General features: G+C 40.2%; 1 protein-coding gene across 1 annotated transcript; it reads left to right on the forward strand.

Moving 5' to 3' along the window:
* The first annotated feature begins 1,797 nt into the window (after nucleotides 1-1,797).
* Nucleotides 1,798-18,047, forward strand: trarg1a (trafficking regulator of GLUT4 (SLC2A4) 1a). The gene is made up of 3 exons (XM_034605342.1): nucleotides 1,798-2,743; nucleotides 15,099-15,225; nucleotides 15,827-18,047. The coding sequence occupies exons 1-3, from the start codon at nucleotides 2,291-2,293 to the stop codon at nucleotides 15,835-15,837; spliced, it is 591 nt and encodes a 196-aa protein (XP_034461233.1). The 5' UTR covers nucleotides 1,798-2,290; the 3' UTR covers nucleotides 15,838-18,047.
* Nucleotides 18,048-19,472: the final 1,425 nt, after the last annotated feature.

Below are 19,472 nucleotides of genomic sequence, written 5' to 3' on the forward strand. Positions count from 1 at the left end.
AGTTTCATTCAAGGAATCATCGTCTGCACCACTGTCCCCCTCATCACCACCAAAGGTCACAGTGCAGTGCAGCAGCCACTCTGAGAAATGAGGCTGACGCTAATGCACCAGTCTAACGATGAGGGAAATCAATAGGAGAGGATGAGAGTAAAGAAAAAAATATTGCGATTAAACATTCAACTTAGCATTCAACCCATTACAACCACATTTAGTGCACGTCTGATAGCCCGGTCTGAGAAGGGTAGACAAAGACACTGCAAACGATGGACTTTTATTAGACAAGAAATTTGATCTGAATGGAATTATATTCACGGAGAAATTCCTTTTGTGAATCTGCACCTCAGAATTTTCTCAGTGACATTTATTAACATGACAGAGACAGAGTTGATTTGATTCAGGGATGTCTGTCTGAGCCTTAAGAAACCTTGTCCCGGGCAACAACACGGAGGCTATAGTAAATTCTGCATAGCAGCACAATCTGCTGCAGGCTTCCCTCCATAAACTATTGGTGCTGATGCTGAGGAGAGGGGGAGAGAAGGAATGGTGGAGCAGGAGGAGGAGGAGGAGGAGGGAGAGCTATCATGAGATGCGTCAAATGAGTCAAAGAATGCAGGAAGTGTGACGGCTGTGGATTCAACAAAATAAGATACAAATGATGGAGAGGAAGGAAATAAAGATATATATATATGTTTAAAATGTTTTGTTGGGATAACTTTAACCTTTATGCAGAGAAAAGGTGGAGCTTAGATTTCCTATGACAATGCCATAATAACAAAAGCATTTTAATTGTAAGTTTCTCTGAGTTTTCTTTTGTTTTTCTAAAGCTACTTGTATAAACATTACCCTGTTTTTTTACATTACATTACATTTCACTTAGCTGACGCTTTTATCCAAAGCGACTTACAATAAGTACATTCAACCATGAGGGTACAAACCCAGAACAACAAGAAAGTACAATTTTCTTCAAGAAAGCCAAACTACAAACTGCTATAAGTAAGTGTCATTTAAGTGCTACTAAATTTTTAGTTTAAACTAAAAAAATTGTTATTTTATTTTATTTATTTATCTATTTTTTTTACTGTTGGATTGAGTTATTTCAATTTTAACTTTTATAGGTGTAGCTCATAGGTTTTTGAAATGGATTCCTTCCTGTTTCAGTGAATAACTGATAACTTCATTTGGCAAATGATTTTGCTCAGAGAAACTTACATTGTTTTCCAATTCACAAAGCTTACACTGGGACATATCTGGTGATCGTGCTCAAGGACATGACACGGACTGAACGGTGGACAGAAGGAGCGGTTAACAGCCATCCTGCTCAATACCATGAGCAACAGTAAAGGGCTCTACAGTAAGTGCAGAAGTTATATGCTGGCCATCCAAGATACAATATGTGACAAGATTACTTCTCAAAGAATATTTTGTAATTTCACATAGGTTGCACTATAGCCTAAAATATGTGTTACCATAATACATAAGTAATAATATTGCGATAAAAAATTAAAACTGAGCAGTTCAGAAATAGATAAAAAAAATATAGGGCTTACAAAAGCCTTTACAAGCTGGAATGACAATCATTGAGCACATTCCTATACAGTCCCCTTAAATTCAATCAAGCTGCACCAAATTACATGAACTTGATCATGTTTTGTTTTGGATATAATATATTACGTAAGCTAATTATTGCTCATTTACAGGATATTCAAAAGCACCTTGTTGGCAAATGAGACTTTTATTTTGTGCTTCAATCGCCGGAAGTGATGTGTTCACATGTGGTGACTTGACTGGTCCCAAGTTGAGTCCGGTCACTGAGCTGCTGCATCGTGGAGGCAGAAGAGGAGAGAGGCTCAGGACAATCTGCTGAGAGAGACCAGACCCCGTCATCCCTTCTTCCTTTAAACATTAAGAGAGAACGTGTGGGGAACTTCTCAGAGGAGACTGGTGGCAGTGCATGACGGTGGGACACAGGACCTGTTCCTCTGACTGATTGGATGAGAGAAGAAGAGGTTACCACTCATCTGATGCTGTGCAGGAATGATGTGAAGGAAAGAGTGATCACCTCTGACTTTATTCTTTCACATTCACAGTCAGTACATCCACAGCTTTTACAGCACATCACTATAGTCTAATTTCATTTATCTGCTGCTGATCACTTTTTAATCCAATTTACATTCATCTGAAGTCTATTATGGAAAGAAGGTGTCTCCTGACTTGTGATCAGTTTTAAAGTTAAAAACAACGACAACAACATAGATTCTCTGGTGTAATTTGCTAAAAGTGAGAGTTGGACATGGCCATCAACACGGACACAGACTTCCTGAAGTCCAGCCTGGGTGAAGGAGGAGGAGGAGGAGGAGGAGGAAGAGGAGGAGGAGGAGGAGGAGGTGGAGGTGGCGCACAGTTGGCAGACTCTCAGGAGACGGAGAAGCTGCTGGCAGTGACCACCGAGCCCGGAGGCAACGGCGTAAAGATGTCCACCTCCTTCACGGTCAACGTGGGCGGAGACAAGGGCCTGGAGGCCGACCAGAACGGCCACGGAGTCGGGGTGAGGTCGGGCTCCGTGGGGCAGCTGACCGCCGCCGCCCCGCTCTCCCCGTCCAAGGCCAGCCTGAGCCGCTCCTCCACCGGGAACGCCACCGTGCAGGAGACCCCGAAGCCCAAGGATTACCTGCTCCTGGTCATCTTCTCCTGCTTCTGCCCCGTGTGGCCCGTCAGCATCGTGGCTCTGGTCTACTCCATCATGGTGAGCATCACTTAAGTGTAAATTGTCTGTGTGGGTCAGCAGAACTACCAGGAGAATGAATTTATTAGTCTGATTCTGGAGGAAAAACTAGGCTGGAACAGCAGAGAGATATGATGGATGAGTAAATACTGTATGTTTTGTCAACGAGATATAAAGACCAGATGCAGATGAACAGCAACAACACAGATCTGGAGTCTGAGGAGTGTAAACCACATATCTAAATATCTGTAGAAGCAAGTTGCTAAATAGGAAATAAGAGTACATTTTGAAGGGTTTTTATTTAAATTTGTCATTTCCAACTTCATAAACTTCATAAACATGGACATTCGTGTATTATCTTTCATAAGCATTGACAAAGAATCTAAAATATGTTTGATATTAACATGGTCTGGTTCAGAAATGTAAGGTTTGGCATGAAGGAATAAGGCAAGAAACCTCCCAAAACAACATATCCTATGTATGTCTATGTAATCTCTTTTATTAATAATATATTATCTTCATATAATTCTAACATTTAAGAGAATGTGAATATTGTTCTCAACTGAGCAATTGAATCTGTGCCAGGATGGTCATCAGAGCCACAGGAATATTTATCCCGAACATGCAAATCAATCAAGAAATATCTTCTGTATACTTTTTAGATGGATCAATCATTATTTAAATAAAAAACAACTCTCAAGAAGAAATTCCTAAATAAAGGAAAAAAATTCTGTAAAGTGTCAATCCCAAGTCAACAGAGCTCAGAGTGATATTCCACACATTTCTGCATTTACCAGGACAGCATCCCACAATCTGATTGACAGAGATAAAGATAAAAGCAGCAAAGCATTGTACACAAGAAGGTGGAAACAGAAAATATTTAGTTTTGATGTTGGATGAATTACAATCATTGATTAATGAATTATCAAAATTGCCGCGGATTCATTTTCTTTATACGACTCAACAGTTAAACTTTCCTTTTTATTGTCTATGTGTAAATTGAAATAATTTAAATAGACACCAGTGTCTGCAACTGCATTAATCTTTCTCTCTGCACTAATTTTAACAGTTAGAGGGAAAATGTTTGTAAAGGCTGTTTTCAAGCAACTACATCAAAACCACGGAGGTCCTCAGATATAGTTATGAATAGAGAAGTTATTTCAGTTATTTTGACTTGTCTTATGTCTTATTCAAATGCAATTATCCCAAAATTCCTCCAAATGTTGTTTCCATTTCTATACCAGTGCAGGACATGGCTCCATGATCCCTGATAAAGTCATGAATATTGTTTGCCAGTATATAGCTTACTGTACACACGCACACACCCACACAACCCCCCTCCCCCACACACACACACACACACACACACAACACACACACACACACACACACACACACACACACACACCTCAGTATGTCATCATTTTTCACGTTGCTGGGATTTTAAATGAACCCAGGTCTGCTGCTGACAGGTGATTCATTCTCTGACTGAAACTTTCTCGATGCTCAAAACACTGATAAATGATGCAGCTGAGACACAGCACACAGACCCGGTTCCTCAGAACACTGCTACTGTCTACTGCTCTCCACTTAGTGCATGTTCTTTAAGGGACAAAATCATGTTATTCTACAAGATTACATCCAACCTAACTGTGGATAATGATGACTCTTCACAAAGATCCATGTTCAGGCTGCTCTGGGTCTTTAAAACTGAAAACTGACACTGTCCCGTTGCCACTCTGCAGTGGTGAGAGGTACGCAGTAAAAATGGTCGCCTGGAGAGCAGGGAAACGTGTCACTTTTATGTGTCTGACAATTCCTCACAGCACCACTGAATATATTTATGATTTCTTTTTTCGCCAGGGTTCCTCAAAGCTGAAAACATATTAGCACAAAGTGGTGTTCTGCCCTGCACGCTCAGTTTAAACCGTTCTGCATTTTGTCCTCAAATTACACCGGTGCAAGCTGATATAATAAAACATCCTATAAGAGAAGCTCCTACAGAAGCTGGCATGATTTACCACAGCCCTGTTAGAGCTGTACTTTTGTCGGTGTGTCCTCCTCCTGCAATTTGAAAGTCCTCCATATTCAATCAAGGTTTTAATGGGATAAGATCTGCAAATGCAACTGGCTCACATGTTCTGAAAAATCTCCGGCATAATTAACATTCTCATTACATATCAGAGCATGTCTTTCTCCACTGCTTGCAGGTAAAAAATCCTGCATATATGAATTTGTAAATTAACTTCCTGTTAAAGAATAACTCTTTAATACTAGTATAGAGAAATCCAGGCATCTTTGTTCGTCTGGTAATGAAACTACATGGGAGCCAAGGATACTGATCAGGACTTATTATTATTATTATTAATTTGGACGAACCACAAATCTCCTTGAATGGGGTCGTGCTTCTTTCCAGTTTCACATCTTTGATGAACATGATATAATTGTATTGTCATTTGGAGACATTCATTTTGGTGTATTAAAGAATCTCCTCAACATTTCTTCCATGGTTCTGATTATTTTAAAATCTGTGCAATAAAGCAAAGTCAGTTTTCACCTAAAAATATAAATTACATAAAAATGAGGTGCATATATATATAACTATATAACTTTATATATATATATAAATAACTATATATATAACTATATATATATTCAGTTGCCACCATCCCTACAGATAAATGTAAGTGCTCGTTAACACTGTTATATTAACAGAGGGATTCAGAGATGAAATGAGTGTTTATATTAGGAGATATTGTTTAGAAATTGGAGAGAATCCAAAGCCAAAGGAAACAAACCTTTTTAGAACGAAACACAATAAAAGGCTGTGAGCTGAAACCTTAAAGTGTAAAATTACTTTTTCGCTTATAGATCAATAAGTTCTGCAACCAACCAAAACAAAATCCAGCATTGTGTCTTGTATAATGTGCCTGCACCTCTATATGTAGCCGAGCAGAGGTGTTGCATCAGGGTAGGCAAAGCTAGGATGATCGGTTTTGTACAGGAGACTGCAACAACACCATGGTTGGAAACCCCTAGCGGATCCCATGCCTCTATCTTTTGCCAGAAGCTTTGGAATTTTAGAGGTTTGGTTAAGGGCGGGGTTTGATTTGGTTTGAAGTTGGGCCCCCCAGGTCCCTTTGGCCTGGGGTCTCCAAGGTCCCTTGAAACATGTCTATAGCCAGGAAACAGCAGCAGAGAATCAGCTGGTGCAGATAAATATGGCTAAATAAGTCTTTAAGATCCACCTTTAGAAACTCTGTTGAGTCAGGATTTTACTGTAACTCCAGTTGGCTTTTTGACAAAGACATTTGTGTTCTACTTGTGACACTGTGCGGCAGCCGTTATATCTACAGAGAAACAAGGCAGAGGCAATGCAGTGAAACCATTAGTTCTGTAATATCACTCCTGTGGGTGCTACACACCAAAGGGAATATCATGCGGTGTCCACGAGACAGCCTGTACCTCACAGAGCCATCATCGTGACATTCACCGGTCAGCCACTTGGTAATGGTGCAGCGATCTCGAGCATGTGTGTGTGTGTGTGAGTGTGTGAGAGAGAGAGAGAAAGAGGGAGAAAGACAGAGAGAGAGAGGCTTTGACAGAGGGCATAAGAAAGAGGAGTGAAGGAGGGAGAAACTGGAGCTGGCCACTAACTCAATAAATGGCAAGAGAAGTCAATTTAGTTTCTCTGCAGAGGGCAGATTGCAGCAGTTAGGCAGCTCTGTGGCAGCGCTCGACATCCTCCCTCTTATGTATGGAAATGGGATAGGGGCCCTTGCAAAGAAGATCAAAACATCTTTGGCTACAAGGGCAGATGAGTGAGAGAGACAGAAAATGACCATAAAGTAGTTCCTCTCACTGGATTAGAAAGGAATTGAATCAGATACCGCAGTGATGCCGGATAAGTGTGAGTGAGTCAGAGCAGGAAAACTGAGGTTTACACCCGCTGTGGACAAATTAATCAAAAGTAATGTGGTTGATACCGCACGATGCAGCCCCGGAATGCAAGATCACTGCTAAGTGCTAATAATATCCATGTCCATGTGCAATGGATACTTCAGGAAAGTCGAAATAGAGAAAAGAGAAACTGTTCGACTTTTGTGAAAATGGTGGTAATGTGCTGAAGTCAGAGGAAACAGTCAAGACTCCAGGAGACTGAAAACAGAAAGAGAAAATGTTTTTAATCATAAACAGTTGTTTGATATGAAATGGTTCAGTAGTATATGTAGCATGTTGGTTGCTAATGTTGGTGTTAATCTGCATCCACCTCAGTTTTATTTATCGAAGCGTATGCAGACAATTTTACCTCCATTAAAAAAAAAAAGATTCTGCCTACACAACCTTAATTTCAGACAACATCTTTGTCTAGATGACAACAGAAAAACAAATACAAACTCAAACAAGCATGCCGGGCCAGGAGGTGGCGATAAAGTCTACATCAACGATTCATCAAATACCAGAAAAGAACAATGTCATATTGGGCGAGGCCTGTGAATGCTGGTAATGCTAAATTTAGCTGCAAACTTGTAATTAGACATATCAGGTCTAAAACATTGATCCCCACAGCCAGGGTTTGTGATGTCACAAATTTAGGAAAGCAATCTTGTACACTTTGTGGGCGGGGCTTAGTAGCACAAAAAGACTAATGACAAACACAGAGATGTATCTCCCAACTCTGCTGATTCCCTTTAGTTCAACAGAGCCTTTCAGTCTGTTTTGGACAATTGTTTTGGTTTTTGGACCTCAACTCCACTTTGATTATTCCAGCAGCAGCATGCAGCTAATCTGAGCAACACAAGCTATGATAAGTACCCCACACACTACCTGCCCAGCAATAGACAGACAAAGTGACCACCAAGCATTTAGCAGCTAAAGAGGCTGATATGTTTGTGATAACTTGTGAATATTGGTATCGATCAGATGTACAGGACATGTTTGGCATTTCAACTTGAGGAGATAATAGTGGCCAAAAAAATCTGTTAATATTAATGCAGCTTAAGTTGCTTACACCTAACATCAAACTGACATAAATAACATGTGTTTCTATGTCGTGGTGACATCCTTATCATTATGCTGTTCACCTCCACATTACAAAATCTGCATTTCAGAAATGCAACATATACAAAAATATAACTAACTTGATGAGTCATCACTGCAGGAAACAAACAAAGAAAGGAAATGTTAGAATGGTAACCGATGTAATGTATTGTAAAGTGTATAATACCTTTTGGTAATGTACAGTCTCTGTTGAAGCCTCATTAAGCCTCATAAAAAAGATCTTCAAAGCATCTTTCCCTACCAGCACATGGTGCACTGCTAACAACAGGAGTGGCCAAAAGTTACATCCATCATCATCCACCAACCCCGCCACCACTTCCAACCGCAGGACCACTGAAAAAAGCCAACTTCCAGCTGGCTGCTGCCACAGATCCCTAGCAGATGCTCTGGTGGGGAAGGCTTGCGGCTGGCAAACGCTTAGACTGTGCAGTCAATTATGGGGATTGGAGAGGCCGGGTAATAGGTTTTTACTGCCCATACCAGCCTATCCCAGTAATGGGAAGGCCCAAACTGCAGGAGCGTTATTGCACGCTCGGCAGATTTGCCTGTGAAATATGGACTTGCAGGGCTGCACTAGATGGATGACTGTGTATTTGTGTGTGTGTGTGTGTGTGTGTGTGTGTGTGTGTGTGTGTGTGTGTGTGTGTGTGTGTGTGTGTGTGTGTGTGTGTGCGTAGGTAAATTACTTCTTATTTGCAATCTAATTCTTGCAGACATAGTGGGAGAGCTTCATACAGCTGTTGCCAATTATATGAAGCCTATCACAGTCCTCCAGCCAAACTGCTCAAATTAAAACAGAAAACAGAATTATTTATTAAGACTCATATTAAATGAGCGCAACTAATGATTATATAATTCAATTGTAGATCAAACTGAATACATGGAAAGCTAACATGTTGTGGGTACAAGTGATGACGTCAGGGAACCTATGAAGCATCGGGGGAGGGTGCTTTCAGCCCTATAGAGGCCTTTTTGTAACAATAGCAAAAGACCTGACAGGTAACTTGGATTTGGATATTTTCTTGTCAATAAAACACAAAATAGTTTTTAAGGCACTCTCACCACATTGCAGTTATTTCTACCACATTCTAGTTTAACCTTAAGAAATCCTGTATGCCCTCATTTCAGTGGGTTTTTCTGTCACTTTGCTTGTGGCGTATAGGAATACACTTAAAGTTCTGGACTGAAGTAGCGATTTGATCACATAGACCGTAGATAAAGATGGACTACATGACAGCTCCACAAAAGTGAAGCCCAAAAGTCTTAATCGGCACCTGGTGGCTGACTGCAGTTTAGGTCATAATACCTGCCTCCTCAATGTTAGCGGATGGGACATGGACCAAACTAAAAAGTCAAAGTCCAGGTAAATACATTTTTCTCAAAGATGGTTTCTGTCATTCTAGGTAGATCTTATCACACATATGTTTGTCCCAGTGTTCATTTTTCCACTTAGTTTGGTTTTAATTTGTTATTTAATGCTATAAAAATGGGGTGAGGCATCATGATTGACAGCTGAGACTCACAATTGGTTGAGCGTGTGTATTGCGAGGACCTCGCTACTGCGGCTGCATCCCTTATTGCAACTGCATAGACTGGTTCCAATTGAGCAAGATGGCAGCGTTCATCTCCAGGATATTTAGGTTTCATTTGTGGATAGTGGGAGGAAGTGGAGATGTATCCTTCATCTCCATATGATTACCATTTAAATTGGTTCTCATATTTATTTCCCCATTGGGACGATCTGAGAACTGTAGCGCTACCATCATGTCAAAATTATGCTTTATGTCTAAACAGCTGCAAAACGAATGGCATTTCCTTAAACCTCAGCTGCACTTTGTTTTTAGTGCTAATTCACAAATGTCACCATACTTCCTGTATCTGATTTGTTTCAGGAAAGAGGGAAAGATAATTTTAAAGATGTTCAGATTAGTGAAAACGTAATTTTGTTATGACTAACAACTTTAAAAGCAGCATCCTCTGATAATCTTCTGTAATTTGAGCTGTGAGCTACACTGTAAACCTGACCCTGCATTATCTAAATGAGCCTGTGGTTCACTATCAGTGATGAGCTAAATGGAATAACGGCCTGTGCCTTTACGGCTTCATGTTTTAGGTTTTTCTAACACTTAGTTAGCTTACTTGAACTGTGTTTCCAGTTCACAAACTAACCAAGATATAAATACAATTACAATTTATGAGCTGCACCGGCAGCTAAAACGTATTTTATAGCTGCAAGAATGAGAGAGGTGCCATCATTGGTCTGACAGATTTGATCAGCTGAGCACTTTGAGTGGTTTGCAATTTTAATGGAGAGTCAAGTGTAACAAGACTTGGGTCTTAGAAGCCCTGCTAGTGGCTCCTAGAGGCTGTGAGGTTCCTTGCACCCAAACAGACTAAAGGGGTTTAAGCAAACCGAATATAAGAATCCGACCAACAGCCAAGTGCTCTTTCTTATAGTGATTGAGAGAAATAAAAAATAATGAATACAAAAATTATGATAAGGTTTATAAATTAACAAGGAAAGTGATATCAATCACGTTAAGAGGGTCAAATAAAATGAAAATGAAAATAGAATGAATGTTATACAGGGAACAATTGGTGCAAATAAAGCATTTTAATTTGATCAAAATGGCGACTTGTCTCACAAACGTACAGTTACTACACACACAGCTCCTGGTTGTACAGTCCCTCTCTGCCAGGCTGCTGGCTCTCCATTATTAATGACAACAGAGAAAGGGAGCACTTACTAGCCTCCACCTTCCTCTGCTGGAAGCTATGGAGAGAGTAATGTGTGTGTGGGAGGCTTGTGTGTGTGTGTGTGTGTGTGTGTGTGTGTGTGTGTGTGTGTGTGTGTGTGTGTGTGTGTGTGTGTGTGTGTGTGTGTGTGTGTGTGTGTGTGTGGGTGGGTTTGTGTCTGTCTGTCTATAGTTATTGGGGCCAATTTTGGTTCAATACCATCAATGTGTGGACATTTTGGCTGGTTCTCACAAATTCAAAGGGCTGTTAGGGTAAGGGCCTATAGGGAATGCATTATGTCAATAAGTGTCCTCACTACCATGTGTGTGCATGTGTGTGTGTGTGTGTGTGTGTGTGTGTGTGTGTGTGTGTGTGTGTGTGTGTGTGTGTGTGTGTGTGTGTGTGTGTGTGTCTGTGTTTGTGTGGTACGACAATGAACACTAGACAAGACACTTTGAGGGTAGAATTTCCCATTCAGAAAACAAATATGACCGAGCTGTGAATCAATATAGACATTCATCAGCCAGGCGAAGGGTACCTCCCCCTTCACACAACATGCACACACACACACACACACACTTGAAGCCCCTGAGGCAAACACCGAACAGCGATGGGTGAACAATATCCCTTTCTTCGTCTTTTTCTTTTATTTACGATTGTTCATTTTTTGAATTGACCTCTTTTTATTCATCATTTTCTCTGAGCGGGCTAAGTACCCTATGTTTTCTGAAAGGGGCCGCTGTTGATTTAAGGTGCTGATGTTGCTCTTCTCTGTGATGTGAGGCCAGATCAATAAAAGGCTCCAATGGGACGGTGTTTTCACATTGCAGTCCTGGAAGTATAAGAAGCTGAAGCCTTTCCCTGCGCGTGTGTGTGTGTTTGAGGGATAAAGCTCTGACATGTGCATTGATTTAGATTTCATCGTATAACTCAAACTGACTTACAAGAGCTGACGTGTAATACTTCAATTCTATATCGGATTTTTATTCTTAGAATTAGCCATTTAAGGATGGTAAACTGTGGCCATTAAGGGACAACTGCAACAATACTCAGACAGGCTGTGGCATTGAAACAGTGATGGATTAGTATTAAGGGGCCAAAATTGTGACAAGAAATAATTCCCCACACCATCATACCACCGCTACCAGCCAGGCCTGTTGACTCAAGACAGTTCAGGTCTATGGATTCATGCCTTTGAGACCAAATTCTGACCTTATCCATCAGATCACGTCAACCTGCAAGTTTCCAGTCTTTTTGAGTCCGTGTCACTGTAGCCTCATACCTGACACGCTGTTGTTGCCCATCAACCTCAAGCTTTGACAAGTTGTTTATTCTTTTATTAGTTATGTTATGTTAAACATCATGATTGACAGCTGAGACTGACACTATGTTGGTTGAGCGCATGTATTGGCGGGACCTCCATACCACGGCTCCCTCCCCCGAATCACTATTGCACAGACTCTTGCTCCAAATGACGTTATCGGCTTTGTTCATACCCAGGATATTGTGGCTTCATTTCTAGGTAGTGGGAGGAAGTGGAGACGTGTCGCTCATCGTTATTTACAGTATAAAAAAAGTCCCAGGAGATCAGTCTATGACCAATATTCTCACCAAAAATAACACAAAAAGTTTTGCAATATCAGTGTATTAATTGCTCCTTTAACATAGTTCCCCAGGCGAGAGCAGCTGTTTCAGTGGAACACCCCAGAGCTGCTAAGTCCCCACCCAACTCCACAATGTAGTTGTTGCTCCGACTGTATTTCCTCTGGTTGAATAAAACACACGTTCAGCACCACAGACAGCTCCTAAAACCTTCATCAGCCTTACAAATTAACAGATGTCATCATCAGGAGCATCAGACCATCGCAGGGAAGGTTTCAATTTAGAACCTAATCTCTGTTACGTGTGTTTTCTTCATTTTATCTCTCGGCTGTAGCTCTCGGTTTAACACAGTGTCAGTGATGCTTTTCAAATAGTTTTCCCTCTGAGTTTGACCACAGTGTCAAACCCACCCTGCAGGGATGCTGACCCAGTCTGTGTTCACATTAGATGGTAGAGTGTATTTACACTCAAGTAGCTCTGGGTTGAAACTGAAAGCAGACGGGGTACTACCTAACCTGCTGTCAATCTTTTTTCCCAAGATAGTTTCGAGGTTTTGTATCCGATAAAAAAAACTCCACTTGCAGTCCTGTGGCATTCAAATGGTAATTGTTAAGTGGCTTTATATGTGTCATGCAAACAAAAGCAGCACCATCACACCTGCCACAAGTCTGCAGTGGTTTCATGCTGCATGATGAACACATGGAGAATCTCCAGCATCCAGTGTTTTCGTGCTTTACCTCAGTGCAACCTGTTATTGTTGTTTGGTGCTGGAAGTTTACGCAGCTCTGTTCAGTCAGTAGCTGTTATTCTGCAGTCGTTTTAACGTTGTTCATTATTTTATGGTTCTTTCTGAAGCTCTGCACATTTTCTGTTGGCCTCTTTTAAACTAACCCACTAATAATATGACGATCCATTGATCATTTTGACCGACATGACACACACAATAAACCCAAAATGTTCTGGTTCCAACAGTTGGTCGGACAGAACAAACTATAATATCACCTCATTAGCATTGAATTGATCCATGATGGAGTTATGCTATTAAAGAAAATTATATTGCAATTATTTTCAATATTGTTTTATCACCAAGGTCAAATGTAGAATGGTGGATTATATAAAATAATTGTAATCTGAACCTCTACTCTTCAATGAGCTTCTCAGTGTTTTGAAACACTGACTGGCTTTTGACTGGATGTTGTTGTGGTGGACATGCAGTTGAAGACAAGCAGCATAAAATAAATGTATAAATTACACACATTTTCTAGACGCTTAAAAAAACATAAATAGTTTTTGTAAAATAAGTAATTGCTTTGTAAAATATGAAATAATGAGGAAATGTCAGACAGGAAACGTCAGATGTTATGTCCCTGCATGTGTTTGTTGTAGCCTACTTATATCTTTGTGAGGACCATTTTGAGTAGATACCTGATAGACTGAGGGCATTTTCACGTTTTGATTGCAGCAGTTGTTGTGATTGCTTGTATCATAGAGTTTTTCCGCACATGAAAAGCTGAAGAGACAATATTTGTATCAGTGATTTGTCATTTTAGACACGAAAACATTTACATGCATCATGCTGTCTGTATATCTGGAGCCTACATAAAGCATTATACATAGAACATTAAGTTGATATACAACCCCTTCACACTGCTGCACCCACCTCCTCCATCCGACTGGTTCTGGATGTCACATTTTTCCATCAATCCCAGTCTGACAAACTGACATAGACAATTTCTTTCCGCACGCAGCTGAGAATAAATTATTGTTGGCTTTTTATCCCCTGCGACTCTACGGCAAACGATAGATGTGTCAACATCCCTGTACATCTGTCTCCTTCAACTGTTTAAAATGACTCAACTATCGATTAACTGAAAACCACATAATAAATATTTCAACTGCCAAGATGTTTAGTTCCTCTTCACATGTTCACTGTTTGTCACAGAAATATAAAGGTTGTGTGTTGCTGGTTACTTGTCCTGGCTCAGTGGAGAGTTGTATTTCATGCTGTTGGTTTTGTGATACATGAACGTCACTACTACGAAAGACAAAAAAGGTGGAAAATAACACTTATAACTCCCATTGAATAGACATGGTGATAAATAAATTGATAAATGAAATAAAAGTAAATGTTTCTAATTTTGTATTCTATTTGTTAATATCCGATAAAACAGCTGAATTCATTAGGATCTATGAATAAGGGAATATTAGGTTGTGCCTGTCAGGTTTTTCTTTCTGACTTTGTTGGAGAAACAGCTGTTTGTGTGAATTGAAGCTCAATTATTTCTCCACTGGCAGCTAAATCAGATTTTCTTCGACTGCCAACGATAACAATGTTATCATTGACGGCAGGAACATGAAGGTTAAGATGTCCGTCCTATCCTTAACATGGTGGGAGGTTAATTAAATGGGCCCAATATTTGAGTTGTGGTGTGAGTTGCTTCTATCTGCTCTCTTTGTTGCACAATGTCCGCCAAGGAGGTTATGTTTTCAACCGCTTGTTTGTTTGTTAGCAAGATTACGCAAAAACTATGAGCAGGATTACCACAACACCAGATGTCAGTGGTATATGTCAGTGAAGAAGAACCTATTACGTTTTGGTGCAGATCCACTTTCTTTGACATAGATAGAGATGGGAAATTTCATAACCTTTTTATTGATTTCTCAGAGAATAATTCAGGTATAATTAGGGAAGTGTTTGCAATATGGTGCAGTTTGATTGAATTTAAGGAGACTGCTGGGCCTTGGTGGAGGTATGCGCTCTACTGAGTGCCATTCTAGGATTTTTATTGTTCTGGTTTTTCAGTGAACCTAAGGCCTCAAACACTCTCGACAGGAAAAATGTACCCCCTTAATTTAAAAGCGTTATCTGGAAAATCACAATCTGTTTTTGATGACTTGCAACATTTTTCATGCCCTGCTTAACATTATGATGGAAATGTGTCTCTCGCTAATACCTGGTGCGTTTGTGTTCCTCCAGTCCAGAAACAGTCTCCAGTCGGGCGACATGGACGGGGCCAGGAGGCTGGGTCGACTGGCTCGTCTGCTCAGCATCGTCTCCATCGTCCTGGGCGTGGTCATCGTCATAGTCTACGTCTCCGTTGCAGGTACGGAAATAAAGACAAGCAGGACAAATTTAAACATACAGTGTCATCAGTGATGTCACCTCACCAAACACAATTTTGGAATAATGTCTGAAAATGTCTCATAAACAGTATTTGGTGCAGATCACTAACATCTAATATATGTATGCATAAAGTTATGCTCATTATAACTTATGAATATGCAAAGGGATATCAGTTGAAAATGATGTACGATGTGTGTGTTTGCACACTGACACACATGCACACACTCACACACACAGGGCTTAAACAAGTGTTCACCAACAAAGTATACCTCCTGCATTACGATTACATTGTGATATATGACACTGCAGCAGGAGAATGAGATGTGTGTATTTTTATGTCCAAACTCAGCATATTTCCATGTGTGTGTGTTAGAGTATGTGTGGAGGCTGATTTAGCACTGCACCAACTGTAGGGTAGGGGCTGACTGTGCAGCAAGGGCAGCAACCCCGACGGCTCACAGCCTCGACACCAGACCGTCACCAGTCAAAATATGAGCTTGAGGGTGAATTCTATTTGTCTTTTTTTGTCCAACATGACTCTTTATAACAGCACCATCTCTCTGCTTGTCTCTTTCTAACAGCGACCCACTGACATGGAGAATCTGAGGGGGAGAGGAACCCGTAAAACCGTGAAAACCAAACCACAGATGCGACAAAAAAAATTAATACAATTCATAACATTATGCTACAATATTATTACATCAAGACCAACCTCAGAAAGCAAAGCAAAACAAAACAGACGAGAGTAGGTATTGCAACAAGTAAACAAATTTAAAAAAAACAATCACTCAGAGATGCATGCTTTAGAATCCAGTAACATTTGCTTGACAAAAATAACCTAAAGCCTGATGTTAAAAAAGTTCAGGTTAAAAGAGAGAGGGGGAGAAAATGCAGATGTAATTGTGGTTAGGAGAATAAAGGTTTTTGGAATAATGGACTTCTTGAAATGAAGCAGATGATCCGCGTATGAGGGGAGAGTGAGCGAAGACTTTTTCTACGTGCTGGATGGGGCTCCTTTGGAAAACTGACTCTGGGTTTGGACTTCAGATTTTGGACAGCTGCATTTATCCTCATATATTCCTTACTGAACCTCTTGCATTCAAAGCATATAAAGCTACAAATATTTGAAATATGGGTATATGAACATATATATATTATATATATATATATATATATATATAAATGTAAATTTTATAAAAATGTTTGTATGCCAAGTGGTGCTGGGTTTAAGACTGTCACAACGGCTGCTTCGTTGGTGCTTGGATTATCAGTGGAAACTCAAGGGTTTGATTAAATAAAGGGGAGAGGGAACACGTCTTTTTTTTAATTTTTATTATTTTTCTTTTTTAAATTAAAACAAATGAGACCAACTGCATGCCTGAATGTAGATAACCAATCTTCTGCCTTCGTTTTGACTGTTGTTAGTCATCTCCGTCATTAGGAAGGAGTCAGGGAGGCTGACAGGTTTGCACATGGAGGAGTGATTTGTGTACATTGTGAGTCCAGCCACTGTAGAATGTGTAATCGAACCCTCTGAACTTCTCCCCGCTGTCGTCAACATTTCCCGAACCTTGCCTCGCTCCGGCAGAGACAGAAACGCATGCCAAACCTCGCGCCATCTTTGAATTCTTTCTTTTTCTGTCTCACCCTGTCATTCTTCACCTTCAAATCTAAGTGGCTGCTTTAGTTCCGTCTCTTTTCCTTCATCTTTTTAAACTCTTTTACTACCTTCCCACACACATCGCTCCCAATTCCCATTCTTACATTGTTATACATTGACTGGTAAATACCAATGTTTCACTGAATGTGTTTTTCTCCTCTCCTTGTATTGGTATGAAATGTATTTATATGGGAAAATATTTATGCAATATGTACGCATGCTACGGGCCGAACCAGCTCACACATTTATTTTTTGTAAATGAGCAGGTCTGAGTTTGACCAAGTAACAAAAAGCATTTAAAGCACGACAGATCGCCTGTAATCGTCAATTTTATCGGAGACGTTTCTGTGGACACAAAGACTCATTACAGGCTTATGCTGCAAGCACAGGTAATGTCACTGTATAAGATCACTTAGCGTCAGTTAAAGCCACCGCGTTTCTTTGTGCATTAATCCTTGTTTTTTTTCTTACATGTGTAAAATCTAAATCAGGAATCATTTGGACTAAGTCCCTTTAATGTCACGTGATGACCATGTGTTGAGTTCCAGTTGTTCTTCGTTTAAGGGCTCGTACAAGTGACACAAGAGAAACACCAGCTAATTAAGGACGGATGGGAAATTTAATTTGTCAGACTATGCAGCTAAAGTGATTCTTAATCTAAACATCATCAACGTTAAAGCTGAACAACGCCAAAATGTCAAGTATTAACTCAATATAGCACAATGTTTTGTGCAAAATGGGTTTATATCAAATGTCCATTCCAATTCATAGTTGTACATAAAAAAAATGACATTCTGTATGCAAACATCTGAAAGCAGCAAAATCCAAAGATTCCTCATGTTTACGACAAAACGCAAGAAAAAAACGTCACATTACATTGCTACCAAATGACGTCTCTGTCATCACTGGAGATCATGCCACGTGCGGTAGTGTCAACATTCAAATTCTCCATCTGTGAAACTGGTGGTCAGGAGTCAACTGTCTGTAGCCTATAAGCTCTGCTCTGTCAGTAAAACAGTTATAACGTACATTTCATTTTGTATATGACTGTGTTTCTTTTGCAGTATAATGTATGTGCCAGCTTTCATCTCTGTAGTGTACATTTTGCATGTCTGGAATAAATGTTACCATGCATGGTCCAAGTGTTGCCTCTTGACAATACTGTTTATGAGGAGTACAGTTATATATATACAGAAATTAGTTTAGGAGAGTTAGAGTACGGTTAGCTGCTCGGAATCAACACAAAAGCACAGCAAGGATTTTAAATAATAATAATAATAATTTTACCACATCATCTAACTTAGTTTAACATTTCCCATTTAGCTCTGAATACAACATACAGCTGAGGGTGGGGGGAATGTCACTAGTTTTGCAGGTATTGCAAGTATTGAACAAATGAACATTTTTATCTGAGGACGCTACAGGATAAAAATTGGCAATCTAATTGACAGTTGTTGAAACGTATGGTTTTGATTCCTTATTTGGTGCTATATAAGTGACATGACAGTTTTGATTGGTCGTGTATCATTGGGACCTGCTGCTCCATCCATTGATCACTACTGCAAAGACTCTCCAGATGTGCAGGAGGGCAGCCTTCATTTTAAGAATACTTTGGCTTCATTTCTGGATAGTGAGAGGAAGTGTAGACGCATCGTCCCCATTTATATACAGTCCATGAAACTTGGGGTATCACCACAGAGACGGCCTCAGTCGAGTGGATAATGCGTGAACAAAATTTCAAGGCCATCCAACCAATAGTTGTTTCGATCTTTCAGCCTGGACCAAAACTATGGATTTGACTAACATACTCTCAGAGCCATGTGTGGGTAAGAAGGGGCGTCTGATGATGAGGCCACTTTTTAAACGCCTAAAAAATTAATTCATAAATAAATGATGTAGACTGTGGATGATAATTAACGATGGTATAATGACACAAGAGAGAGTCATCATCATAAGTGCAATTTCCTACACTTACCTTACACATATTGAGGAAATGGACACAAAAAGGGCTGTAACATGTGATTCTACAGTTACATTTGTGGATTTAACTTCTCTTACTAAGACTTAATGAAAGGGACTGATTTTGCTCCACGTTAAGGCCGCAGTCTTAACTACTGTTGCAGTGGATTTCACTATTATGTAGAGCTGTTGCTTTCATAATTATCTAAACCCAGCACATAGCTGATACAGGAGGTGCTGATACACAATTGTGCCTCTGAGCAGACACACCGTTCATCATGGCCGCCACAGGAATTCATGGCAGATTCTCTACTTTTCCAGCCCCCTCCCTCCACACACTGCAGAGTGTAGTGGCCTGATGCAGCTCTGACAACACGACATGGCTGTGTAAGGAAGCCTCAGTACAAACCATTAAAGGTAATGCCTGTCTGGGTTTCCTGTATAAAGAGCATCTTCCAAGTTGTAGACTATATTGCCAACAAAGTGGGCTTCGTTGCTGTAACCTGGGGCTATAACCTGGTGTCCATTCATGGGCTGAACCCTCCGGAGGCTGTATTTGAAGACCTACTGTGCCACGAGTGGATCCGTCCCAGACCAAACTATCCCAT

The sequence above is a fragment of the Hippoglossus hippoglossus genome, chromosome 13, assembly GCF_009819705.1.
Source record: "Hippoglossus hippoglossus isolate fHipHip1 chromosome 13, fHipHip1.pri, whole genome shotgun sequence".
Classification (NCBI taxonomy): Eukaryota; Metazoa; Chordata; class Actinopteri; order Pleuronectiformes; family Pleuronectidae; genus Hippoglossus; species Hippoglossus hippoglossus.